Source organism: Scyliorhinus torazame, chromosome 29, assembly GCF_047496885.1.
Source record: "Scyliorhinus torazame isolate Kashiwa2021f chromosome 29, sScyTor2.1, whole genome shotgun sequence".
NCBI classification, from domain to species: Eukaryota; Metazoa; Chordata; class Chondrichthyes; order Carcharhiniformes; family Scyliorhinidae; genus Scyliorhinus; species Scyliorhinus torazame.
In genome coordinates, this window is record NC_092735.1 from 7,306,712 (window position 1) to 7,332,296 (window position 25,585).

At 46.7% G+C, this 25,585-nt stretch overlaps 1 protein-coding gene across 3 annotated transcripts in view; it reads right to left on the bottom strand.

Moving 5' to 3' along the window:
- Nucleotides 1-2,909: 2,909 nt before the first annotated feature.
- Nucleotides 2,910-25,585, bottom strand: part of xpnpep3 (X-prolyl aminopeptidase 3, mitochondrial) — a 74,207-nt gene continuing 51,531 nt past the window's right edge. For 2 of the 3 annotated variants that reach the window (XM_072492014.1, XM_072492012.1), the window contains 3 exons: nt 24,597-24,780; nt 18,974-19,094; nt 3,320-9,850 (listed from right to left, as the gene is read on the bottom strand). In XM_072492014.1, the coding sequence (XP_072348115.1) occupies nt 9,687-9,850; nt 18,974-19,094; nt 24,597-24,780 (469 nt within the window). In that variant the 3' untranslated portion in view covers nt 3,320-9,686. Of the gene's footprint in view, nt 3,217-3,319; nt 9,851-18,973; nt 19,095-24,596; nt 24,781-25,585 lie in introns of those variants that run through there. The other variant, XM_072492015.1, reaches the window with a different exon arrangement.

Below are 25,585 nucleotides of genomic sequence, written 5' to 3' on the forward strand. Positions count from 1 at the left end.
TGTGGAGACCTGGATAAACGACATGGTAGGGTTTATAAAGTTAGAACGGATTAAGTTCGTGTTAAGGGGTTCGGCTCAAGGGTTCACCAGGTGGTGGCAACCGTTCGTCGATTACCTCACAGAAAGATAGAGGGAATTGAAAAGAAGTAGACAACAGCAGCAACCCAGGGGGGAAGAATCAGACGGACTCAGAGATGTTATTGTATATGTATAATATGTATAGGTATTTGTTATAGGTAATTGTATATTGGATTGTATTTTTGGAGAGTATTTATTTTGGACAAGGCAGTTGCCATTCAGTTTTGTTTTTGTTTATATATTATTTATTTATTTGTTTAAAACTGGCCACTGTTATTTATATTGCTTTATTGTTGTGTAAAAGAAACACTACGTACTGTTATGTTTGGCCAAAAATCTTGAATAAAATATATTTAAAAAATAAAATAAATAAATAAAAGGAGGCGATTGGGCCCATCGATTCTGCACAGACCCACTCCCGCCCTCACTTCCACCCTATCCCCATAACTCAATAACCCCTCCTAACCTTTTCTTGGTCACTAAGGGCAATTTATCATGGCCAATCCACCTAACCTGCACGTCTTTGGACTGTGGGTGGAAACCGGAGCACCCGGAGGAAACCCACGCACACACGGGGAGAACGTGCAGACTCCGCACAGACAGTGACCCAGCGGGGAATCGAACCAGGAACCCTGGCGCTGTGAAGCCAGTGTTAACCACTGTGCTACCGTGCTGCCCAACGGTCGATATACTTCCAAGTCAGGGTGGCGAGTGACTTGGCGGGTGTAGCCATCTGGGATGGCCAAATACAAGAAACATGTACGTTCACTAGGGCTAACGGGAAATATGGACAATGTAAGATTCAGGCAGGCTCAGAGTCTGAATGTATATTTGTGAGCAGAATCCAGACAGCATCGAAACCCCCAATCGATTAGCATTTTGATGGCCCATCTCTGTAAGGCAAAGGACTGATACTTGCGTAACCGATACAATCCCAGACATTTCGGCGCCACTCCCTGTACTCAGGAAGCATAAACAACAGAGCCAATGACCTCTTAGGGCACGCCCAGTCATCAAGGCACCCACCCCTTTATTGGCTCAGATCGAAGACAGTGATCGAGAACTGCCCAATTAATGGGGTCCAAACCGAAGGACCGCCCAAAAGAGCACAAAACTCCCCAAGGATAAAGAGAGACACTGCCATGTGTTCGATCTCTCTTGGACCTGGTGCTCTGGCAACGTCCACCTCCAATTGCAGCACCACCAGAAGCAAGTTCAAGTTCAACGCCCGCTACCAGACGGATGAGCCCAGCTGAGCAGCAGTTACTTCTCCAGACCCGGTAGATTCAGGCCACTGTTCCTTCTGACCTAAGCCGGGTGCCTGAAGTTAAGTACAGGTTGTCATAGTTGTTAGGTGTAGTTTAACTAGTAGTATTTATGTTGCGTGTGCAAGATAATCGTGTGTGTAAATAAAGTACCATTGATCTTGAACTAACTGGTGTTTGGCTCTTTGATCGATACCCGGTTGAACCTTGTGGCGGCATCATTTGATACCTGGCGACTCAGAGCATATAATATTCATATATCTATATAAAAGGGCAACCTTATCGACTGGCATATTTACAGCAGGTAAAAAGGCAACAAGGGGAACCTCCAGATGGTGGGGTTCCCAGGTATCTGCTGCTCTTGTCCTTCTTGATGATAGTGGTTGTGGGTTTGGAAGGTGCCGTCGACAGAGCCTTGGTTAGTTCCTACTGTGTATTTTGTAGGTGGTACACACGGCTGACACTGTTCATCACTGTTGGAGGGAGTGAGTCCAATCAAGCGGGGCTGCTTTGTCCTGGATGGTGTCGAGCTTCTTGAGGGCTGTTGGAGTTGCACTCATCCAGGCAAGTGGAGAGTATTCCTTCACACTCCTCGACTTGTGTCTCGTGATGGAGGACAGGCTTTGGGGGGGGGGGGGGGGGGCAGGAGGCGAGTTACACTCTGTAGAATTCCCAGTTGGGCCAGTTGTTTCTAGTCAGTGGTAACCCACAGGATGAGGATAAATTGAAGCACAATGCTGTTCCCAGCGTCCTAAATGGACAGTCTCTCAGGTGCTTACCAACGCTGAAAGGTTTTATCATTAACCTGAGATTTCACACCAACATATCGATCAGTTAAACACATTACACTATCAGGCGCCGAGGTCCCAGGCTCGATCCCGCCTCGGGGTCACTGTCCATGTGGAGTTTGCACATTCTCCCTGTGACTGCGTGGGTTTCACCCCCACAACCCAAAGATGTACAGGGTAGGTGGATTGGCCACGCTAAATTGCCCCTTAATTGGAAAAATTGGGTACACTAACCATTAAACCTGTACTTTGGGACGTTCAGTGATAATCATGTAAACTCTAGCTACAAGCAGTGGCCACAATGCATGATGGGATTTAGGCCAGCTAACCGACACATGTTGTTGAGACACATCGTGGACTTAGTAACACGTTTCATCAGTGGCCCCAATATCCTCTGAAACAATCCATGAAGTAAAGAGGGAGCCAGTTCTGGTATCCTGCCCCTGGATGGACAATGAGTGATCAGGAACTGACTGCGATGTCAGGATGGGAATGTCCGGGGAAAACAACGTTAAAAGGGACACAGGATATTGATAAACAACAGGTGACAGGATGGGGTTAAATCATGGTCATGTCACAATTTGACTGGATAGTTTGAAAATGCCAGCTTTAAGGATTGGATCAAGTCCAACTGGGGTGGGCTATTGATTGTTGGAAAATCGTATAATTGATGTGCTTTTATCAGTGTTTAGCAGATACATCTTGGCAAACATCCAGATCTCATTTCTCATGTACACGAAACCAAGCTTGGGATAATAAAGCCGTCTTAACCAGGTCGTGTGTCTGCTCTGTTTATTAAGCTACGCCATAACAATGAGGGAGGAACCCCACATAAAGGCTGGCTCAATACTCAGGTCTTGGAAACGCTCCTACAGTAATGGTTAACTATCCCACACAGAACAATTGGCCAAATATACTGAGGGTGCAGATAAACACCGGGAGTCTGAAAGAAAACCAGATAATGTAGGGAAATCTCGGAGAGCTGCGTTGAATCCTGAATCACTGAGCACTTTTCTCTCTTCAGAGGCAGGGATTTCCGACCTTTCTCCCATTTATTTGTTAAGGAGCATATATAGAATTGCAAACTGAAAAGTGAGAGAGAAAATGAAGAGTAAGGAGGCCGAGGAAGGACAAGGTTGGACTTTCCCTGCCATTTCACAAAAAGAAAGCAGCAAATGAAACTTAAAATATTCATTAGAATTTAATGTTCTGTGCCATTGTTGAACTTATACAACTTATAAAAGTAGCAACTGAACTTGGTGCTATTAGGGACATCACAGAACATAGATTGACGTGGTTCCTATGTAAGAATTTCAATCTTGATTAAACCGATGCACACGGGCGTGTCGAACCTATGTACACAGGTGTGTCGGATCGGCGTATGGGCGTGTCGGACCGATGTACAGGCGTGTCAGACTGATACAATGATGTACGGGTGTGTCAGACTGATACAATGATGTACAGGCGTGTCAGACTGATACAATGATGTACGGGCGTGTCAGACTGATACAATGATGTATGGGCGTGTCAGACTGATACAATGATGTACGGGCGTGTCAGACTGATACAATGATGTATGGGCGTGTCAGACTGATACAATGATGTACGGGTGTGTCAGACTGATACAATGATGTACAGGCGTGTCAGACTGATACAATGATGTACAGGCGTGTCAGACTGATACAATGATGTACGGGCGTGACAGACTGATACAATGATGTACGGGCGTGTCAGACTGATACAATGATGTACAGGCGTGTCAGACTGATACAATGATGTACAGGCGTGTCAGACTGATACAATGATGTATGGGCGTGTCAGACTGATACAATTATGTACGGGTGTGTCAGACTGATAATGATGTATGGGTGTGTCAGACTGATACAATGATGTACGGGCGTGTCAGACTGATACAATGATGTACAGGCGTGTCAGACTGATACAATGATGTATGGGCGTGTCAGACTGATACAATGATGTACGGGTGTGTCAGACTGATAATGATGTATGGGTGTGTCAGACTGATACAATGATGTACGGGCGTGTCAGACTGATACAATGATGTACAGGCGTGTCAGACTGATACAATGATGTATGGGCGTGTCAGACTGATACAATGATGTACGGGTGTGTCAGACTGATAATGATGTATGGGTGTGTCAGACTGATACAATGATGTACGGGCGTGTCAGACTGATACAATGTACAGGCGTGTCAGACTGATACAATGATGTACGGGTGTGTCAGACTGATACAATGATGTACGGGCGTGTCAGACTGATAAAATGATGTATGGGCGTGTCAGGCTGATACAATGATGTATGGGTGTGTCAGACTGATACAATGATGTACGGGCGTGTCAGACTGATACAATGATGTACGGGCGTGTCAGACTGATAATGATGTATGGGTGTGTCAGACTGATACAATGATGTACGGGCGTGTCAGACTGATAATGATGTATGGGTGTGTCAGACTGATACAATGATGTACGGGCGTGTCAGACTGATACAATGATGTATGGGCGTGTCAGACTGATACAATGATGTATGGGTGTGTCAGACTGATACAATGATGTATGGGCGTGTCAGGCTGATACAATGATGTATGGGCATGTCAGGCTGATACAATGATGTATGGGTGTGTCAGGCTGATACAATGATGTACGGGCGTGTCAGAATGATACAATGATGTACGGGCGTGTCAGAATGATACAATGATGTACAGGTGTGTCAGAATGATACAATGATGTACGGGCGTGTCAGAATGATACAATGATGTATGGGTGTGTCAGACTGATACAATGATGTATGGGCGTGTCAGACTGATACAATGATGTATGGGCAAGTCGGACTGATACAATGATGTACGGGTGTGTCAGACTGATACAATGATGTATGGGTGTGTCAGACTGATACAATGATGTATGGGCATGTCAGGCTGATACAATGATGTACGGGCGTGTCAGACTGATACAATGATGTACGGGTGTGTCAGACTGATACAATGATGTACGGGCGTGTCAGACTGATACAATGATGTACGGGTGTGTCAGGCTGGTACAATGATGTATGGGTGTGTCAGACTGATACAATGATGTACGGGTGTGTCAGACTGATACAATGATGTACGGGCGTGTCAGACTGATACAATGATGTACGGGCGTGTCAGACTGATACAATGATGTACGGGCGTGTCAGACTGATACAATGATGTACGGGCGTGTCAGACTGATACAATGATGTACGGGCGTGTCAGACTGATACAATGATGTACGGGCGTGTCAGACTGATACAATGATGTACGGGCGTGTCAGACTGATACAATGATGTACGGGTGTGTCAGGCTGATACAATGATGTATGGGTGTGTCAGACTGATACAATGATGTACGGGTGTGTCAGACTGATACAATGATGTACGGGCGTGTCAGACTGATACAATGATGTACGGGCGTGTCAGACTGATACAATGATGTACGGGCGTGTCAGACTGATACAATGATGTACGGGTGTGTCAGACTGATACAATGATGTATGGGCGTGTTAGACTGATACAATGATGTACGGGCAAGTCAGACTGATACAATGATGTATGGGCATGTCAGACTGATACAATGATGTATGGGTGTGTCAGACTGATACAATGATGTACGGGCGTGTCAGACTGATACAATGATGTATGGGTGTGTCAGACTGATACAATGATGTATGGGTGTGTCAGACTGATACAATGATGTACGGGCGTGTCAGACTGATACAATGATGTACGGGCGTGTCAGACTGATACAATGATGTACGGGCGTGTCAGACTGATACAATGATGTACGGGCGTGTCAGACTGATACAATGATGTATGGGTGTGTCAGACTGATACAATGATGTATGGGTGTGTTAGACTGATACAATGATGTATGGGCGTGTCAGACTGATACAATGATGTACGGGCGTGTCAGACTGATACAATGATGTACGGGTGTGTCAGACTGATACAATGATGTATGGGTGTGTCAGACTGATACAATGATGTATGGGTGTGTTAGACTGATACAATGATGTATGGGCGTGTCAGACTGATACAATGATGTACTGGCGTGTTAGACTGATACAATGATGTACGGGTGTGTCAGACTGATACAATGATGTACGGGCGTGTCAGACTGATACAATGATGTACGGGTGTGTCAGACTGATACAATGATGTACGGGCGTGTCAGACTGATACAATGATGTACAGGCAAGTCAGACTGATACAATGATGTACGGGCGTGTCAGACTGATACAATGATGTACGGGTGTGTCAGACTGATACAATGATGTATGGGCGTGTCAGACTGATACAATGATGTATGGGTGTGTCAGACTGATACAATGATGTACGGGCGTGTCAGACTGATACAATGATGTACGGGCGTGTTAGACTGATACAATGATGTACGGGCGTGTCAGACTGATACAATGATGTATGGGCGTGTCAGACTGATACAATGATGTACGGGCGTGTCAGACTGATACAATGATGTACGGGCGTGTCAGACTGATACAATGATGTATGGGCGTGTCGGACTGATACAATGATGTACTGGCGTGTTAGACTGATACAATGATGTACGGGCGTGTCAGACTGATACAATGATGTATGGGTGTGTCAGACTGATACAATGATGTACGGGTGTGTCAGACTGATACAATGATGTACGGGTGTTTCAGACTGATACAATGATGTACGGGTGTGTCAGACTGATACAATGATGTACGGGCATTGTCAGACTGATACAATGATGTATGGGCGTGTCAGACTGATACAATGATGTACAGGCGTGTCAGACTGATACAATGATGTACAGGCGTGTCAGACTGATACAATGATGTACAGGCGTGTCAGACTGATACAATGATGTACGGGCGTGTCAGACTGATACAATGATGTACAGGCGTGTCAGACTGATACAATGATGTACAGGCGTGTCAGACTGATACAATGATGTACGGGCGTGTTAGACTGATACAATGATGTACGGGTGTGTCAGACTGATACAATGATGTATGGGTGTGTCAGACTGATACAATGATGTACGGGCGTGTCAGACTGATACAATGATGTACGGGCGTGTCAGACTGATACAATGATGTACGGGCGTGTCAGACTGATACAATGATGTACGGGCGTGTCAGACTGATACAATGATGTACGGGCGTGTCAGACTGATACAATGATGTACGGGTGTGTCAGACTGATACAATGATGTACAGGTGTGTCAGACTGATACAATGATGTATGGGCGTGTCAGACTGATACAATGATGTACGGGCGTGTCAGACTGATACAATGATGTACTGGCGTGTTAGACTGATACAGTGATGTACGGGCGTGTCAGACTGATACAATGATGTACAGGTGTGTCAGACTGATACAATGATGTACAGGCGTGTCAGACTGATACAATGATGTATGGGTGTGTCAGACTGATACAATGATGTACGGGCGTGTCAGACTGATACAATGATGGATGGGCGTGTCAGACTGATACAATGATGTACGGGTGTGTCAGACTGATACAATGATGTACGGGTGTGTCAGACTGATACAATGATGTACGGGTGTGTCAGACTGATACAATGATGTACGGGTGTGTCAGACTGATACAATGATGTATGGGCGTGTCAGACTGATACAATGATGTATGGGTGTGTCAGACTGATACAATGATGTACGGGCGTGTCAGACTGATACAATGATGTACGGGTGTGTCAGACTGATATTATTTACGTTCAGGTGACTCAGGACAAGGTTACATTTAAACATTTTAGACTTTCCAATGTGTACTGAAACAGGAGGCAAGGGGCAATATCCCACATCGCTTCTGAAATGTATTATTTTTATTTTTTAAAATAAATTTCGAGTACCCAATTCATTTTATCCAATTAAGGGGCAATTTAGCGCGGCCAATCCTCCTACTCTGCACATCTTTGGGTTGTGGGGGAGAGAAACACGCAGGCACGGGGAGAATGTGCAAACTCCACACGGACAGTGACCCGGGGCCAGTCAGTGCACCACCGTGCTGCCCCTGACATGTTTTATTAAGTAAGAACGTCCCAGGGCAGCACGTGGCAGAGTGGTTAGCACCGCTGCCCACGGTTTGAGGAACCGGGTTCGAATCCCGGCCCTGGGTCACTGTTCGTGTGGAGTTTGCACATTCTCCCCGTGTCTGCGTGGGTTTCACCCCCACACCCCAAAGATGTGCTGGTTAGGTGGATTGGCCACGCTAAATTGTCCCTTAATTGGAAAAAAATAATAATTGGATACTCTAAGTTTATTAAAAAAAAAAGTAAGAACGTCCCACACTCTTCCTGAAGGGATGATTTACGCCAATCCTTTGCTAGCAACTACCCAATCCTATTGGCTCTTCTCCACAAACGGTGAGCTCTGCAGGGCTATTCGTTCAGAAAGCATCGCAGCTGTCTGATTCTAATCTCATGCAGCGACATACAGACGATGCTTCCTGTCAGCTGCATGGGCGTGTGGCCGGGCAGGAACAGGGAACAAGCTAGCTGCACACAAGCTGCAGATACACACCAATCTTAGAGGGCCCATTGAGTGCAACAAGCCGGCCGCACACATCGAACCGCAGCTCGAGGGAATGTTGCTCGCAAGTTGGTGAACCAGCGTGGAAATCCTCCTCGGTGTCCTCTTCTCCAGCCCAGTGGTGTTGCTGCCAAACCTGACTGCAGCACGACGACACAATACGGCTAAATCTGAACTGATGCGTCCACATCTAATGCTTTATTAACACAGGGTGCCACTGGAAGGGTTTAAACAGACAATGTCAGGCAATGAGAATTCTTATTCGGGCGAGCATCGATTTCAGCCCCTCAACCAGATGATAAAGGCTTGGCGGGGGTTCGTGGCCTGTGCGGATTCACACCAAATGTTCAAGGAGGATAAAAGCAAACTGCTGCGGATGCTGGAATCTGAAACAAAACCAGAAAACGCTGGACAATCTCCGCAGGTCTGACAGCGCCTGTGGAGAGAGAACGGGGGATAACGTTTCCAGTCTGGGTGACTCTTTGTCAAAGGTTAAGGAACCGGAAACAGGTTGAAAGAGGAGCTTGACGGGTTTCTAACTGTAGCCGATGTCACAGTGTAAATCTAGGTGGGGGTATTGGGCGACCTGCCACAGTCGCGCTCAGGAAATATAGAGAGGAATTCCCCATTATTTATTTCCCCGGAGTTGGCCGTGGATGTTCTGTCACACAGCTCTCTGTTATTGGGGGACTGTGGGCAACAGGCCCGGTGCACCAGCATGCCCTTGGTTTTAATTTTTTTTAAAGTTCTCGAGTGCCGCCCCCTGTGCGTCTTGCACTCTGCTTCCTGAGATATAGTCTTCTGTCCCAGAGGTTGGAGAAATACCGGTTTCACTTATTTGGAGGGGCTGACGCCCTGTAACATGGTGTCGTGCAGAGTGGAGAGACTGGACTCACTTTTGTGATCTCCTCCCGTCACGTGCAGCATCTCATTGCAAGTTGCTGAGGGTATCTGGTGCAAGGGGCATTTTGTTAATGGTGGGCCCAGATCTGTTCCAATTCAAACAATTCCTTGGGGCAGTCTGCCGAAAGAATAACCGGCGCCTCTTCTGTTATCAGAACGTCATCCTCAATCCGAATTCCCATCCCCCGGAATCTCGGCGGAGCTGTGGTGTCATCTTCCGGGATGTAGATTCCTGCAGCGCAAAGAACAATTCCAAAAGCAAATTTACCAGAGGCCTGGGGAAGGTTTGAAGTGAATCAGTCACAGGTAGTTGGGGAGGTCGGTGTGTGAGCTGGTGTGTGGTATCCCACAGAGTGAATCCCAAATTTCAAAGTGACCGCTGAAGAAGCCAGGCATAAGGTGGCATGTGGCGCAGTGGTTAGCACTGGGACTGCGGCGCTGAGGACCCGGGTTCGAATCCCGGCCCTGGGTCACTGTCCGTGTAGAGTTTGCACATTCTCCCCGTGTCTGAGTGGGAACATAGAACACACATAGAACATAGAACATACAGCGCAGAAGGAGGCCCTTCGGCCCATCGAGTATGCACCGACCCACTTAAGCCCTCACTTCCACCTTATCTTCAAAACCCCACCTACCCTTTTTGGTCACTAAAGGCAATTGATCACGGCCAATCCACCTAACTGGCACGTCTTTGGACTGTGGGAGGAAACCGGAGCACCCGGAGGAAACCCACGCACACACGGGGAGAACGTGCAGACTCCGCGCAGACAGTGACCCAGCGGGGAATCGAACCTGGGACCCTGGAGTTGTGAAGCTACAGTGCTATCCACTTGTGCTACCGTGCTGTCCACACAACCTAAAGATGTGGATTGGCCACGCTAAATTGGCCCTTAATTGGGAAAAAAAAATAATTGAGTACTCTAAATTTAAAAAAAAGACCTCGCCAGGCATTTTTCTGGAGGAGGGGGCAAGAAAAAAAAAAAAAGAGTGAGGGAGACAGAGAGAATGAAGGGAGAAAGAATAGGACAGAGAAAAGGTGAGGTGGCGGTGGTGTATTGTCTCAGTAACTCGGGAATGCACCGGCGATCCGGTTCATGGCAGATGGTGGAATTTGAATTCAATAAAATCCAGAATGATGACCATGGACCCATTGGCGGTTGTCGTAAATACCCAGGGAAGGAAATCTGCCGCCCTTACCCGATCTGACCTATATGTGACTCTCAGCCAAGCGGGCGGCCTGGTGGCATAGTGGTTAGCACAGCTACCTCACAGCTCCAGGGACCCGTTTCAATTCTGTCCTCGGCTGACTATCTGTGTGGAGTTTGCACGTTCTCCTCGTGTCTGCGTGGGTTTCCTCCGGGTGCTCCGGTTTCCTCCCACAGTCCAAAGATGTGCAGGTTAGGTGGATTGGCCATGCTAAATTCTCCTTAGTGTCCAAAAGGTTAGGTGGGTTTACTGGGTTAGGGGGATAGGGTGAAGGTGAGGGCTTAAGTAGGGTGCTCTTTCCAAGGACCGGTAGAGACCCGATGGGCCGAATGGTCTCCTTCTGCACTGTAAATTCTATGTGGTTGACTTTCAGATGCCCTGGTCAGCCACTCAGTTTAAGGCATCTAAGGAGATACATAGAGATGGGATGGGCAATAAATGCTGGCCCAGCCGGCAACATCCACATCTTGTAATCACGATATACCTACTATTATGGGCGGCACGGTGGCACAGTGGTTAGCACTGCTGCCTCACATGCCAGGTACCCGGGTTCGATTCCGGCCTTGAGTCACTGTCTGTGCGGAGTCTGCCCATCCTCCCCGTGTCTGCGTGGGTTTCCTCCGGGTGCTCCGGTTTCCTCCCACAGTCCAAAGATGTGCAGGTTAGGTAGATTGGCCGTGTTAAATTACCCATCACGTGAGAGTACCTTTAATAAATGGATGTTTAAGCAATGTACCTTTAAGAAATGGAGCTGATCATATTACTGAAGTGATGCCAGAAGGTGGGGGGAGCTGAGCTCACTTCTGCTTTTTGGTTTCAGTTTTGAGAACGCAGCTGGGAGTGTTTGTGTGTTTTGCTGAGAGCTGCAGGAAGAAACACAGAGCTGGTCTGTTGATTTCTACAATCCAAAGACTATAAATATATTGAATGTAACCTAATGTCTGTTTTTGAAGGTTTGAAGTCTTTGGATTTTAAAGGAACAGTTTGAAGGATTATTTAGTGCTGTAGTCTTTTGGGGTTAGCTTTGAAGCAATGTTTGTTTTTAAAAGGTTAACTTGAGTTCATAGAATAAACATTGTTTGGTTTTAAAAACCATTTGTCCATTTCTGCTGTATCACACCTGGAGAGTACGCCGTGTGCTTCCCACACCACAATTGATTAAAAGTTGTGGGTCGGTTGAACTCCATGAAACACTTTGGGGTTCTGTAACCCCGGACCCATAACAATTGGGGGCTGGTCCGGGATAAAAGTCTATCGATTGGATTGGCTTAATGAACTTAAAGACAGTGAGGGGTGACATATTGTGGTTGCTTTTCAGGTGTGGTATTTTAGTTTAAGTGGGGAGTCTGTTGTGGACAATGACTCTTCCAGAGGCTCAGGAGTTTTTGGGGGTGGACACGGCAACACGCAATACCTTACGGACAGAGACTAAAAGCAGATTGTTAGATTTGGCAAAAGCATTGCAGTTAACATTGCCTGGCAAAATGCGAAAAGATGAGGTACTTACCGCGGTAGCTGAGCATTTAAATTTGCCTGAGATACATTCTGACTCATTAGAAATGGCAAAGCTTCAGTTGCTGATTAAGCAATTTGAACATGAAAAAGAATTAAAGCAGCTTGAATATGCAATGAGAGAAAAAGAAAAGGAGATTGAAGAAACAAAGAAAGAGATAGAAAAGGGAAAAAGAGAGAGAGTTTGAACTTCATAAAATGGCTATGAAACATGAAAATCAGTTAAAATTGTCAGACGCAAAGGGAAACATACAGTTGGATGAGATTGATGAGGATAGTGAGACAGAGCGTCATAGTCGAAGATGTGTTGGAGATCTATTTAAATATGTCCAAGCACTGCCAAGGTTTGACGAGAAGGAGGTAGAAGCCTTTTTCATTCCATTTGAGAAGGTAGCTAAACAAATAAAATGGCCACAGGACATGTGGGTATTACTGATTCAAACAAAGCTGGTAGGTAGAGCTAGTGAAGTGTTTGCATCACTACCGGAGGAGGTATCTGGAACATATGAGGTGAAAAAATCCACCTTAGGAGCAGATGAACTAGTGCCTGAAGCTTACAGACAAAGGTTTAGAAATTTAAGGAAATAATTTGGTCAAACATACATGGAGTTTGAAAGGCTCAAACAGAGTAATTTTGATAGGTGGATAAGGGCTTTGAAAATAGACCAAACGTATGAAGCTCTCAGAGAAATTATACTTTTGGAGGAGTTTAAAAATTCAATTCCTGATGTAGTGAGAACTCATGTGGAAGAGTAGAGGGTTAAAACTGCGAGATTAGCAGCAGAAATGGCAGATGATTATGAATTAGTTCATAAATCAAAGATTGGTTTCCGACATCAGTTTCAGCCGGTGAGGGATAGAAACTGGGGACATGAGAAGTGGTAAAGGTAAAGGTGATCTGATGGGAGACAATAAAGAGAGTGTACCTCAGATTAAAAAAGAAATCCAGGAGGGTGGAAGAGAAATGAAAAGTTTCAAATGTTTTCACTGTAATAAACTAGGCCATGTAAAGTCACAGTGTTGGTGGTTGAAGAAAAGCACTGGGAAGGCTGATGTGGTAAAAACAAGGTAAGACAGTGGGGTTTGTTAAAGTGGTAAAGGAAAGTCCAAGGGAAGCGAAGGCGGTGCAAAAGATTGTACAGCCTGATCAAGAGTTGATTGATAAGAAGGTGCCAGATCTCTTTAAAGAATTTACTTGTGTGGGTAAAGTTTACTCATGTGAATCAAGAGGAGCAGGTAAAGAAGTCACAATTTTAAGAGATACAGGAGCTAGTCAATCTTTAATGGTAAGAGATGAGGAATTATGTAGTTTGGGAAGAATGTTGCCAGAAAAGGTGGTAATATGTGGAATTCAGGGTGAGAGGAGTAACATTCCATTATATAAGGTAAGGTTGGAAAGTCCAGTGAAGAGTGGTGAAGTGGTAGTAGGAGTAATAGAGAAACTATCTTGTCCAGAAATACAGTTTATCTCGGGTAATGGTATAGCTGGATTGCAGGTGGGAGTGATGCCTACTGTGGTTGATAAGCTAGTGAAAATCAGGTAATTGAAGTGTTGAAGGATGAATATCCTGGGATTTTTCCCGGATTGTGCAGTAACAAGGTCGCAAAGTCACAGGTTAAGACAAGAGGAGAAATCAAAGTGTGAAGATGAAGTGGAAGTGCAATTATCAGAAACGATTTTTGATCAAATAGTTGAAAAAGACCAAGAACAGGTGGAGGATGAGGCGGATATTTTTAGTTCAGGAAAATTGGCGGAGTTACAACAGAAAGATGTAGAAACAAAACGGATATATCAGAAAGTACAGACGAAAGAGGAATCTGAGAGTATATTACCGTAAAAGTGATGTCTTGATGAGAAAATGGAGACCTGTACATATGCAGGCGGATGAAAAGTGTGCAGAAGTTCATCAAGTAGTATTGCCGGTAGGGTATAGAAAGGAGGTGTTGCGAGTTGCACATGAGGTACCAGTGGGAGGTCATTTGGGGATAAGGAAAACTCAAGCTAAAACCCAGAAACATTTTTATTGGCCTGGACTACATAAAGATGTAGTTAAATTTTGTCAATCATGTCACACATGTCAAGTGATAGGGAAACCTCAAGCAGTGATAAAACCAGCGCCCTTAATACCCATTCCAGCATTTGAGGAACCTTTTACAAGGGTCCTAATTGATTGTGTAGGGCCGCTTCCTAAAACTAAATCAATGGGAATCAATATCTTTTGACTATAATGGATGCGTCTACTAGGTTTCCAGAGGCCATTCCAGTACGTAATATTACAGCTAAAAAGATTGTGGAGGAGTTACTTAAATTCTTTACTAGATATGGACTGCCCACAGAAATTCAATCGGATCAAGGATCAAATTTTACCTCAAAGTTATTCAAAGAAGTTATGGATAGCTTAGGAATAAAACAATTTAAATCAACTGCGTACCATCCAGAATTGCAGGGAGCGTTAGAAAGGTGGCATCAGACATGAAAGACAATGTTGAGGGCTTATTGTCAAGATTATCCAGAGGATTGGGATAATCCATTCGTACGGTTTGCAATTAGGGATGCACCTAATGAGTCAACCAAATTTAGTCCTTTTGAACTAATTTTTGGTCATGAGGTAAGAGGACCACTTAAATTGATTGAAGAAAAATTGGTGGGGGAGAAATCGGAAGTTACACTATTGGCTTACGTGTCAAATTTTAGGGAACATAGAACAGTACAGCACAGAACAGGCCCTTCGGCCCTCGATGTTGTGCCGAGCATTGTCCGAAACCAAGATCAAGCTATCCCATTCCCTGTCATTCTGGTGTGCTCCATGTGCCGATCCAATAACCGCTTGAAAGTTCCTAAAGTGTCCGACTCCACTATCACAGCAGGCAGTCCATTCCACATCCTAACCACTCTCTGAGTAAAGAACCTACCTCGGGCATCCCTCCCATATCTCCCACCCCGAACCTTACAGTTATGCCCCCTTGTAACAGCTACATCCACCCGAGGAAATAGTCTCTGAACGTCCACTCTATCTATCCCCCTCATTATCTTATAAACCTCTATTGAGTCACCTCTCATCCTCCTCCGCTCCAAAGAGAAAAGCCCCAGCTCCCTCAACCTTTCCTCATAACACCTATCCTGCAAACCAGGCAGCATCCTGGTAAATCGCCTTTGCACCCTTTCCAATGCTTCCACATCCTTCCTATAATGAGGTGATCAGAACTGCACACAATACCCCAAATGTGGTCTCACCAGGGTCATGTAGAGTTGCAGCATAACCCCGCGCCTCTTAAACTCAAGCCCCCTGTTAATAAACGCTAACACACTACAGGTCTTCTTCACGGCTCTATCCACTTGAGTGGCAACCTTCAGAGATCGGTGGACATGAACCCCAAAATCTCTCTGTTCCTCCACATTCCTCAGAACCCTGCCGTTGACCCTGTAATCCACATTCAAATCTTTTCCACCAAAATGAATCACCTCGCACCTATCCGGGTTAAACTCCATCTGCCATTTTTCGGCCCAGCTCTGCATCCTATCAATGTCTCTTTGCAGCCTACAACAGCCCTCCACCTCATCCACTACTACATGATTAAATAGAGGTGAATTGGCTAGACAACATTTGAAAGTTGCACAAAATGCGATGAAACGGGTAGCGGACAAGAAATCCAAAGTTCATAGTTTTGCCAGTGGGGATAGTTTTAGTGTTGTTACCAGTGGTAGGGGAGCCTTTAAAAGCTAGGTTTTGTGGACCGTATCAGATTGAAAGGAAATTAAGTGAGGTGAATTATGTGGTTAAAAACACCAGATAGAAGGAAGACTCACCGAGTGTGTCATGTGAATATGCTTAAAAGGTACTTTGAAAGGGAAGGAGAGAAAAAGGAGGTTTTAGTGATTCTAACTCAAAGTGACAAACCAAATCCAGATGACTGTGAATTTGACATACCTCAACTTAAATTGGAAAAGTTAAGTTCTTAAAAATTGGGATGAATTGTTAAGTTACCTTCCAGAGGAAAAACAAACTGACCTGAAAGAGTTATTGATATCACATGGGCAAGTTTGTAGAGATAAATTGGGAAGTACTAAAATGGCTATACATGATGTAGATGTAGGAATTGCTGTTCCAATCAAACAACATCCTTATAGACTTAACCCGTTAAAATTGGCACAGGTTAACAGAGAGATTGAGAGTATGCTAAAAATGGCATAATTGAAGCGGGTTGCAGCCAATGGAGCTCACCCATAGTGATGGTACCTAAACCAGACGGTACCCAACAGTTGTGTGTGGGCTATAGAAAGGTGAATGCAGTTACAAGAACGGACTCTTATCCTATCCCACGTTTGGAGGATTGCATTGAGAAAGTGGGACAATCCGCTTTTATTTCCAAATTGGATTTACTTAAAGGTTACTGGCAGGTACCTTTATCCGAAAGGGCGAAGGAGATTTCAGCTTTTGTGACTCCAGATGGTATATACCAATTCAAAGTTATGCCATTTGGCATGAAAAACGCCCCTGCCACATTTCAATGGTTAACTAATACAGTCGTTTCAGGATTACCCAATTGTGCGGTATATATCGACGATCTGGTAGTTTTCAGCCAGACATGGAAAGAACATTTAAGACATCTTATGGAGTTATTCGATCGACTTCAGGAGGCAGGTTTGGTGATAAACCTAGCCAAAAGTGAATTTGGAAAAGCCCAAGTCACTTTCCTTGGTCATACTATCGGACAGGTCGATTGGTCCCACGGGATGTGAAAACAAAAGTTATTGGGGAGTTTCCGATATCCTCGACACAAAGGGAAATAATGCGAGTTCTTGGCACGAGTGGATTTGATCGAACATTTCTGCAAGAGTTTTGTAGCGTGATTGCTCCACTGATGGACTTGCTGATGAAACGTCAAATATTTCAATGGACAGTGGACTTTCAACAGGCATTTGACTGCCTGAAAGCGGTGGTAACCGATACTCCTGTATTGGAGAATTGCAAGGGACTCTGTGATCAGATTGAACTGAAGTATCTAACTTTAAAGAGCAATGCCGAGGCGTAGAGGAATGGATGGATCGTGCAGAGACTTTCTTGTTCAAAGAGACTGTCAATCGAGAAGAATTTCAGTTGGAGGAAGAAGAACGGAAAACAAAATGGACTATATTATTATACCTGTTTGCGTGTGTTGTTTTTTTTGAACCGGTAAAGTGTTTTTACTGTGTGCATTTCTTAATTGATGGTGCAAAGGTGAAAAATGAAACCATCTTGAAGTTGATGGTTTATTTTTTTTCTTGGGGGGAGGTGTCATGTGAAAGTACCTTTAAGAAATGGATGTTTAAGCAATGTACCTTTAAGAAATGGAGCTGATCATATTACTGAAGTGATGTCAGAGGGTGGGGGGAGCTGAGCTCACTTCTGCTTTTTTGAGTTTCAGTTTGAGAAGGCAGCTGAGAGTGTTTGTGTGTTTTGCTGAGAGCTGCAGGAAGAAACACAGAGCTGGTCTGTTGATTTCTACAATCCAAAGACTATAAATATATTGAATGTAACCTAATGTCTATTTTTGAAGGTTTGAAGTCTTTTGGATGTTTAAAGGAACAGTTTGAAGGATTATTTAGTGTTGTAGTATTTTGGCGTTATCTTTGAAGTAATGGGTGTTAAGATATTCAATGTTTGTTTTTAAAAGGTTAACTTGAGTTCATAGAATAAACATAGTTTTGTTTTAAAAAACATTTGTCCATTTCCGCTGTATCACACCTGGAGAGTGGGCCGTGTGCTTCCCACACCACAATCTATTAAAAGTTGTGGGTCGGTTGAACTCCATGAAACACTTTAGGGTTCTGGAAACCCGGACCCATAACACCCCTTATTTTCCAGGGTAGTGCTGGTTAGGTCACGGGGTACGGTGGGGTGGACGGGAGAGTGGGCATGGGCGGAGTGCTTTTTCGAAGACTGTAGGGATTGTATAATTAGGAGGCAGGGGCCTAAAGCGGGGGGGGGGGGATGGATTTATATTTGACTGACAGGGCTGCTGAAGGGTATAACAGGAAAAGGGGGGGGGGGGGGGGGTGAGGAGTCTGTGACTTTCGGGACTGGTCCAAAGGATGTACATCATTTTCTATTCTGTGTAATCCAAAGGAGATTGGGACATTGTGGGCGGGATGGAGGAAAGTTAGCATGAGCAAGGTCTTTCAATAACCATGGTCTCTTGAAAACTTTCAACACATTTCTTTTCCTGTGCCAACTAACATGGAACTGATCTCCTCGAGCTACACAAAGGCGGCAATGGGGGTGAGTGGGGCGGAATCTTACTGATGTTATTATATTGCCAGCAAAATGTGACAGAAGTCGTTTTATTGGGAGACATTGCTGGAGTTATGGTCACGGGTTCGGTTTGCTGCGGTTCATAGAGACTCTTTTTAAGTAGACTCTGTAGACCGTTTGCTGTAGATTAACAGAGGAGAAATAGTGGCAGACGGATAGATATTTTGACAAACATGCTTTATTGCTATTAAATGTTCCAAGATTGTTCGGTGAAGTGAGCCAGAAGGTCAACCCGTTATATTTTTGGTTAGGATTAGCCGTCAGGAGCTCATATGGATCGTGGACCTTGTAACTGCTGGGCAGGGCTCAGCTTTTCACCTTATCGCTGGTTTTGAGTTACTTACCAGGTTCGATTGTCACCACCATCCCTGGCTGGAGGACGATGGACCGTGAGATGTCCGGCGTGTCGTGGACGTCCATCCCCAGGTAATGTCCTACGTGGTGTGGGCAGTAATTCCCTACGGTCTGCAGGGACAGAACAGAACTCTGCTGGGTTCATTGCTGTATTCTCTGGAGTTTAGAAGAATCAGGAGTGATCTCATTAAAACATACAAAATCCTGAGGGGCTTTGAGAGGGTGGACAGAGATTGTCTCCGCTGGCCGGGGAATCTAAATCACGGGGGGAGGGGTGGCTCAGTCTCAGAATGAGGGGGTCAATCATTTAGGACTGAGATGAGGAGAAATTTCTTCACTCAAAGGGTTGTGAATATTTGGAATTCTCAACCCCAGAGGGATTGTGGATTCTCCATCAATTAATATAGTTAAGGCCGGGAGAGACAGATTTTGGGTCTCTCAGGGAAATTAAGGCACACAGGAACAGGAGGAGGCCATTCAGCCCCTCGAGTCTGTTCTGCCATTCAATGAGATCATGGCTGATCTGTAACCTAACTTCACCGGCCTGCCTTTGGCCCATCTCCCGGAATAGCTTTGCTTACCAAGAATCTATATCTCAGATTTAAAATGAACAACTGTTCCAGCTCCGACTGCTGTTTGTGGGAGAGGGTTCCAAACCTCTACCACCCTTTGAGTGAAGAGGTTCTTCCTAACATCTCTCCTGAACGGTCTGGCCCTAATTTTTAGACTATGCTCCCTAGTTTTAGTATCTCCAACCAGTGGAAATAGTTTATCTTTATTTACTCTGCCTTTCCCTGTTAATATCTTGGAAGGATGTGGGGAGTGGATGGGAAAGTGGAGATGGAGCCCGTCAGCCATGACTGTATCGAATGGCAGAGCAGACTCGATGGGACGAATGGTCCACTCCTGCTCCTGTCTCTTGTGTTCTTGCTCAGTGACGATGGCAACGTCTCAGTGTCCAATGTTTTTTTTCCCGGCTTTTTAAAAAACGTATGTACAAAAAGGCGATTCCCTTAGTGGCATAAGAACATTCATTTTTATTAATATAGTGCCTTGCAGATCCTCGGAATGTTCCAAAGCACTTCAGAGATAAGACCATAAGACACAGGAGCAGAATTAGGCCACTCGGCCCATCGAGTCTGCTCCGCCATTCAATCATGGCTGATATTTTTCTCATCCCCCGTTCTCCTGCCTTCTCCCCATAACCCCTGATCCCCTTATTAATCAAGAACCTATCTATCTCTGTCTTAAAGACACTCAGTGATTTGACCTCCACAGCCTTCTGCGGCAAAGAGTTCCACAGATTCACCGCCCTCTGGCTGGAGAAATTCCTCATCTGTTTTAAAGGATCGTCCCTTTACTCTGAGATTGTGTCCTCTGCTTCTAGATTTTTCCACAAGTGGAAACATAATTAATTATTTCTGAACTGGTGTTTATGAGGGGTTAATACAGGATGAGCATATTGAATCCAGTGGTGTATTCAGGAGAAACTTATTTACCCAAAGGGTGGTGATAATGAGAAATTTGCTATCGGGTGGAGGAGTTGATGCATCAAAATGAAGCGAGACAGATATAGGAAGGCAAAAGGAAGGATATGCTGATTGGGTGAGATGAGGTGGTGAGGGAGGAGACTCCAACACGGACCTACAGGGTTGAATGATCTGTTCCTGGGCTGCAAATCCCTAACAGCAGGCTGGGTGTACCTACGCCACAGGGACTGCAGCGGTTCAAGACGGCTCACCACCACCTTCTCGTGGGGCTAATGAGGGATGGACAATAGAAATGCCGAATTTGCCAGTGACGCCCACATCACGTGGAAGGGGTGGCATGACGGCACAGTGGTTAGCACTGCTGCCTCACAGCACCAGGGTCCCAGGTTCGATCCTGGCTCTGGGTCACTGTCCGTGTGTAGTTTGCACATTCTCCCCATGTCTGCGTGGGTTTCGTGCCCACAACCCAAAGATGTGCAGGGTAGGTGGATTGGCCACGCTAAATTGCCCCTTGATTGGAAAAAATGAATGTGGTAGTCGGTATTAGGGCTATTACGGTACGTAGGTTGAGGCTTTAAGATCATTGGTGTGGGAGGTACCTGTGACAGGAAGATCATTGGTGAAGCCTGCCTGCTGGTTCCGCCCAGTAAGGCGGAGTATAAGAGTCTGTGTCTCCCCAGCAGCTGCATTCTGTACCTGCGCTGCTGGGGAAACATCTAGACTTTTAATCTGGGACGCAATCGTTGCTGGTATGCTGTCCTCCCAAATCTGTCAACGGCTGCTGGAGAAAGCGACACTAGGTCTCAAAGAGGCACGGGCCCTTGCTAGCTCCCTGGATGTGGCCTCCCTGACCGTGCGGCACCCCCTTGGGCAGCGTGGAACCCACCCGCGGCCGACCCCGATGCATCCCCCATAAGCTTGTGACGCGTGGCTACCAGGCACCCCAGGGTGCCCCGCTGTTACTTTTGCGGGCAAGCCAAACACCCACGGCAGCGCTGCCCAGCCCGCTCCTCCACCTGCAAAGGTTGTGGCAAAAAAGGCCATTTCGTGGCAGTATGCCAGGCCCGGGCGGTCGCCGCTGTCTCTGGGGGCAAATCGGGGCCGCCACCACAATTCTCTCCACGGGCCACGTGCGGGCCATCTTAATTTTCCCGAGCCATATGCGAGTCCCGGGCGCTGCCATCTTGCCCACCCCCAGTCATGTGCGACTCGTGGGCGCCACTATCTTGGCTGGAGTCTCAGGACCCTGATTCGGATGACCACACACCGCCCGTGGAAAATCTTCAACTTTTACCACGACCCGCCTCGGTGATCCTGGACCAGTCTCGGCCCCGAACGCTCTCGACCGCGACGACGATCGAGCTCATCAACGGGCGCAAAACATCCTGCCTGATCGACTCTGGGAGCACAGAGAGCTTCATACACCCTAACACGGTAAGGCGCAGTTCTCTTCCCATACACCTAGTTAACCAAAGAATCTCCCTGGCCTCGGGGTCTCACTCTGTGGAGATCAAGGGGTCCTGCGTAGCGAACCTCACGGTCCAGGGAAGTGAATTAAAAAATTTCCGACTCTACATCCTCCCTCACCTCTGCGCTGCCACGCTCCTGGGATTGGACTTCCAATGCAACCTCCAGAGCGTAACCGTTAAATTTGGCAGCCCTATAGCCCCCCCTCACTGTCTGCAGCCTCGCGATCCTCAAGGTGGACCTGCCTTCCCTTTTTGCGAACCTCACCCGGATTGCAAACCCGTCGCCACCAGGAGCAGACAGTACAGTGCCCAGGACCGGACCTTCATTAGGTCGGAGGTCCAGCGGCTACTGAAGGAAGGTATTATCGAGGCTAGCAACAGCCCCGGGAGAGCTCAAGTAGTGATTGTAAAGACCGGGGAGAAGCACAGGATGGTCATCGATTATAGTCAGACCATCAGCAGGTATACGCAACTCGACGCGTACCCTCTCCCTCGCATATCTGATTTGGTCAATCAGATTGCACAATACAAGGTCTTTTCCACGGTGGACCTCAAATCCGCCGACCACCAGCTCCCCATCCGCCCGGGTGACCGCAAGTACACTACATTCGAAGCAGATGGGCGGCTCTACCACTTCCCTTCGGTGTCACAAATGGTGTCTCGGTCTTCCAACGGGAGATGGACCGAATGCTTGACCGGTACAGTTTGCGGGCCACGTTTGCGTACCTCGACAACGTCACCATCTGTGGCCATGACCAGCAGGACCACAACACCAACCTCCGCAAATTCCTCCATACCGCAAAAACCCTTAACTTAACCTACAGCAAGGACAAATGAGTGTTCAGCACTGACCGTCTAGCCATCCTCGGCTACGTAGTGCATGATGGAGTCATAGGCCCAGATCCCGAACGCATGCGCCCCCTCATGGAGTTTCCCCTCCCCCACTGCTCCAAGGCCCTGAAACGCTGCCTGAGATATTTTTCATATTACGCCCAGTGGGTCCCCAATTATGCAGACAAGGCCCGCCCACTAATCCAATCCTCGGTTTTCCCCCTGTCGGCAGAGGCCTGCCAGGCCTTCAGCCGAATAAAGGCGTACATTGCAAAGGCCACGATGCACGCAATCGATTAATCCCTTCCCTTCCAAGTTGAGAGCGACCCGTCCGACGAAGCTCTGGCGGCCACCCTCAACCTAGCGGGCAGGCCCATGGCCTTCTTCTCATGTACCCTACATGCTTCAGAAATCCATCACTCCTCCATTGAAAAGGAGGCCCAGGCCATAGTAGAAGCTGTGCGGCACTGGAGGCATTACCTGGCCGGCAGTAGATTCAGGCTCCTCACTGACCAAGGTCGGTAGCTTTCGTGTTCGATTATGCACAGCGGGGCAAGATAAAGAATGATAAGATCTTACGGTGGAGGATCAAGCTCTCCACCTACAACTATGAGATCTTGTATCATCCCCGGAAGCTAAACGAGCTTCCTGATGCCCTATCCTGCGGCACGTGCCAACACACAAGTGGACCGACTCCGGGCCCTCCATGAGGACCTCTGCCACCCGGGGGGGGGGTCACTCGATTCTTCCATTTTATCAAGACCTGCAACCTGCCCTACTCCCTCGAGGAGGTCAGGACCGTCACTAGGAATTGCCAAATCTGCGCAGAGTGCAAGCTGCACTTCTACAGGCCAGAGAAAGCGCACCTGATAAAGGCTTCCCGTCCCTTTGAACGCCTCAGTATGGACTTCAAAGGGCCCCTCCCCTCCACCGTGTGGTAGTCGGTATTAGGGGTATTACGGTACGTAGGTTGAGGCTGTAAAATCATTGGTGTGGGAGATACCTGAGACAGGAAGATCATTGGTGAAGCCTGCCTGCTGGCTCCGCCCAGTAAGGCGGAGTATAAGAGTCTGTGTCTCCCTAGCAGCTGCATTCTGTACCTGCGCTGCTGGGGGAAACATCTAGTCCAATAAAGCCTTCAATTGTCATCCAATCTCGCTTCTGGAGTCATTGAGCGAGCATCAATGAATTGGGTACTTTATGAAAAAAAAAATGCAAGTTCCTTTTTCCTTTCCTTGGGATCTTAGACTAGTGCAGAGTGAGTCTCGCACTACAGTCCCCCACACTAGGAGCTCCCAAACTCAGTGAGGTCGCTGATGGAACAAAATCGGAGAGCGGTTTCAGCTGGGTTGCTCAGAAACCCGGCAGTCATAGATAGGATGTAATATTCCGGACTGGGAGAAAGATCATGTGGGGCGTTAACAACAGACAGCCCAGTCCCACTTTCTCAACCTCACCCCTCGTCTGAGGTGTGACGGTCCGTGTGGAGTTTGCACATTCTCCCAGTGTCTGTGTGGGTTTCCTCCGGGTGCTCCGGTTTCCTCCCACGGTTCAAAGATGTGCAGATTAGGTGGGATTGCAGGGATAGGGCTGGGCAGTCGGCCTAGGTAGGGTGCTATTTCAGAGGGCTGGCACAGACTTGATGGGCCGAATTGCCTCCTTCGGCGCGGTAGGGATTCTACGATTCTATGAGCACAATGGAATGGCCATCACAGTCATTTAGTGCTGACCCTTTGCTTTCCAGTGGGTTACTAACTCAGCCACAACTGACCGCAGTGAGCTTAACCTATCAGTTTATAAACGTGTCAGGCCTTGTCGTTCACCTTGTAGGCAGTCCGCTGGGTTGATTTCGCCTGTAGGACCCCCAGCTCTTCCAGCTTCTGTCCGAGTACAGTCAGCATAAAAGCGTAGATGTTTTCCAGACTGACCCCAGGAGTGCAGAGGCAAAGGCAGGACTTCTGAACATCAAGGACGGCCTGGTACAGCTCAGACTGGGGCCCTGTGAATCTGCAACAGAACAAACAATTGTTAGCATTTTCCAGCAGTACACTAGCGAGGGTTTTACAAGCCACGCAGGAGGCAGGTCCGAATTGGATGCAACGTACAGCACAGAAACAGAAACAGATTGCTGAGCCCCAGGCTATTAGAATAGATGGCATTGAGGTACGTAGGGGAGATGTGTTGGCAATTCTGGACAGGCTGAAAATAGATAAGTCCCCGGGACCTGATGGGATTTATCCTAGGATTCTCTGGGAGGCCAGGGAAGAGATTGTTGGACCTTTGGCTTTGATTTTTATGTCATCATTGGCTACAGGAATAGTGCCAGAGGACTGGAGGACAGCAAATGTGGTCCCTTTGTTCAAAAAGGGGAGCAGAGACAACCCCGGCAACGATAGACCGGTGAGCCTCACGTCTGTAGTGGGTAAAGTCTTGGAGGGGATTATAAGAGACAAGATTTATAATCATCTAGATAGGAATAATATGATCAGGGATAGTCAGCATGGCTTTGTGAAGGGTAGGTCATGCCTCACAAACCTTATTGAGTTCTTTGAGAAGGTGACTGAACAGGTAGACGAGGGTAGAGCAGTTGATGTGGTGTATATGGATTTCAGCAAAGCGTTTGATAAGGTTCCCCACGGTAGGCTAGTGCAAAAAATACGGAGGCTGGGGATTGAGGGTGATTTAGAGATGTGGATCAGAAATTGGCTAGCTGAAAGAAGACAGAGGGTGGTGGTTGATGGGAAATGTTCAGAATGGAGTACAGTCACAAGTGGAGTACCACAAGGATCTGTTCTGGGGGCGTTGCTGTTTG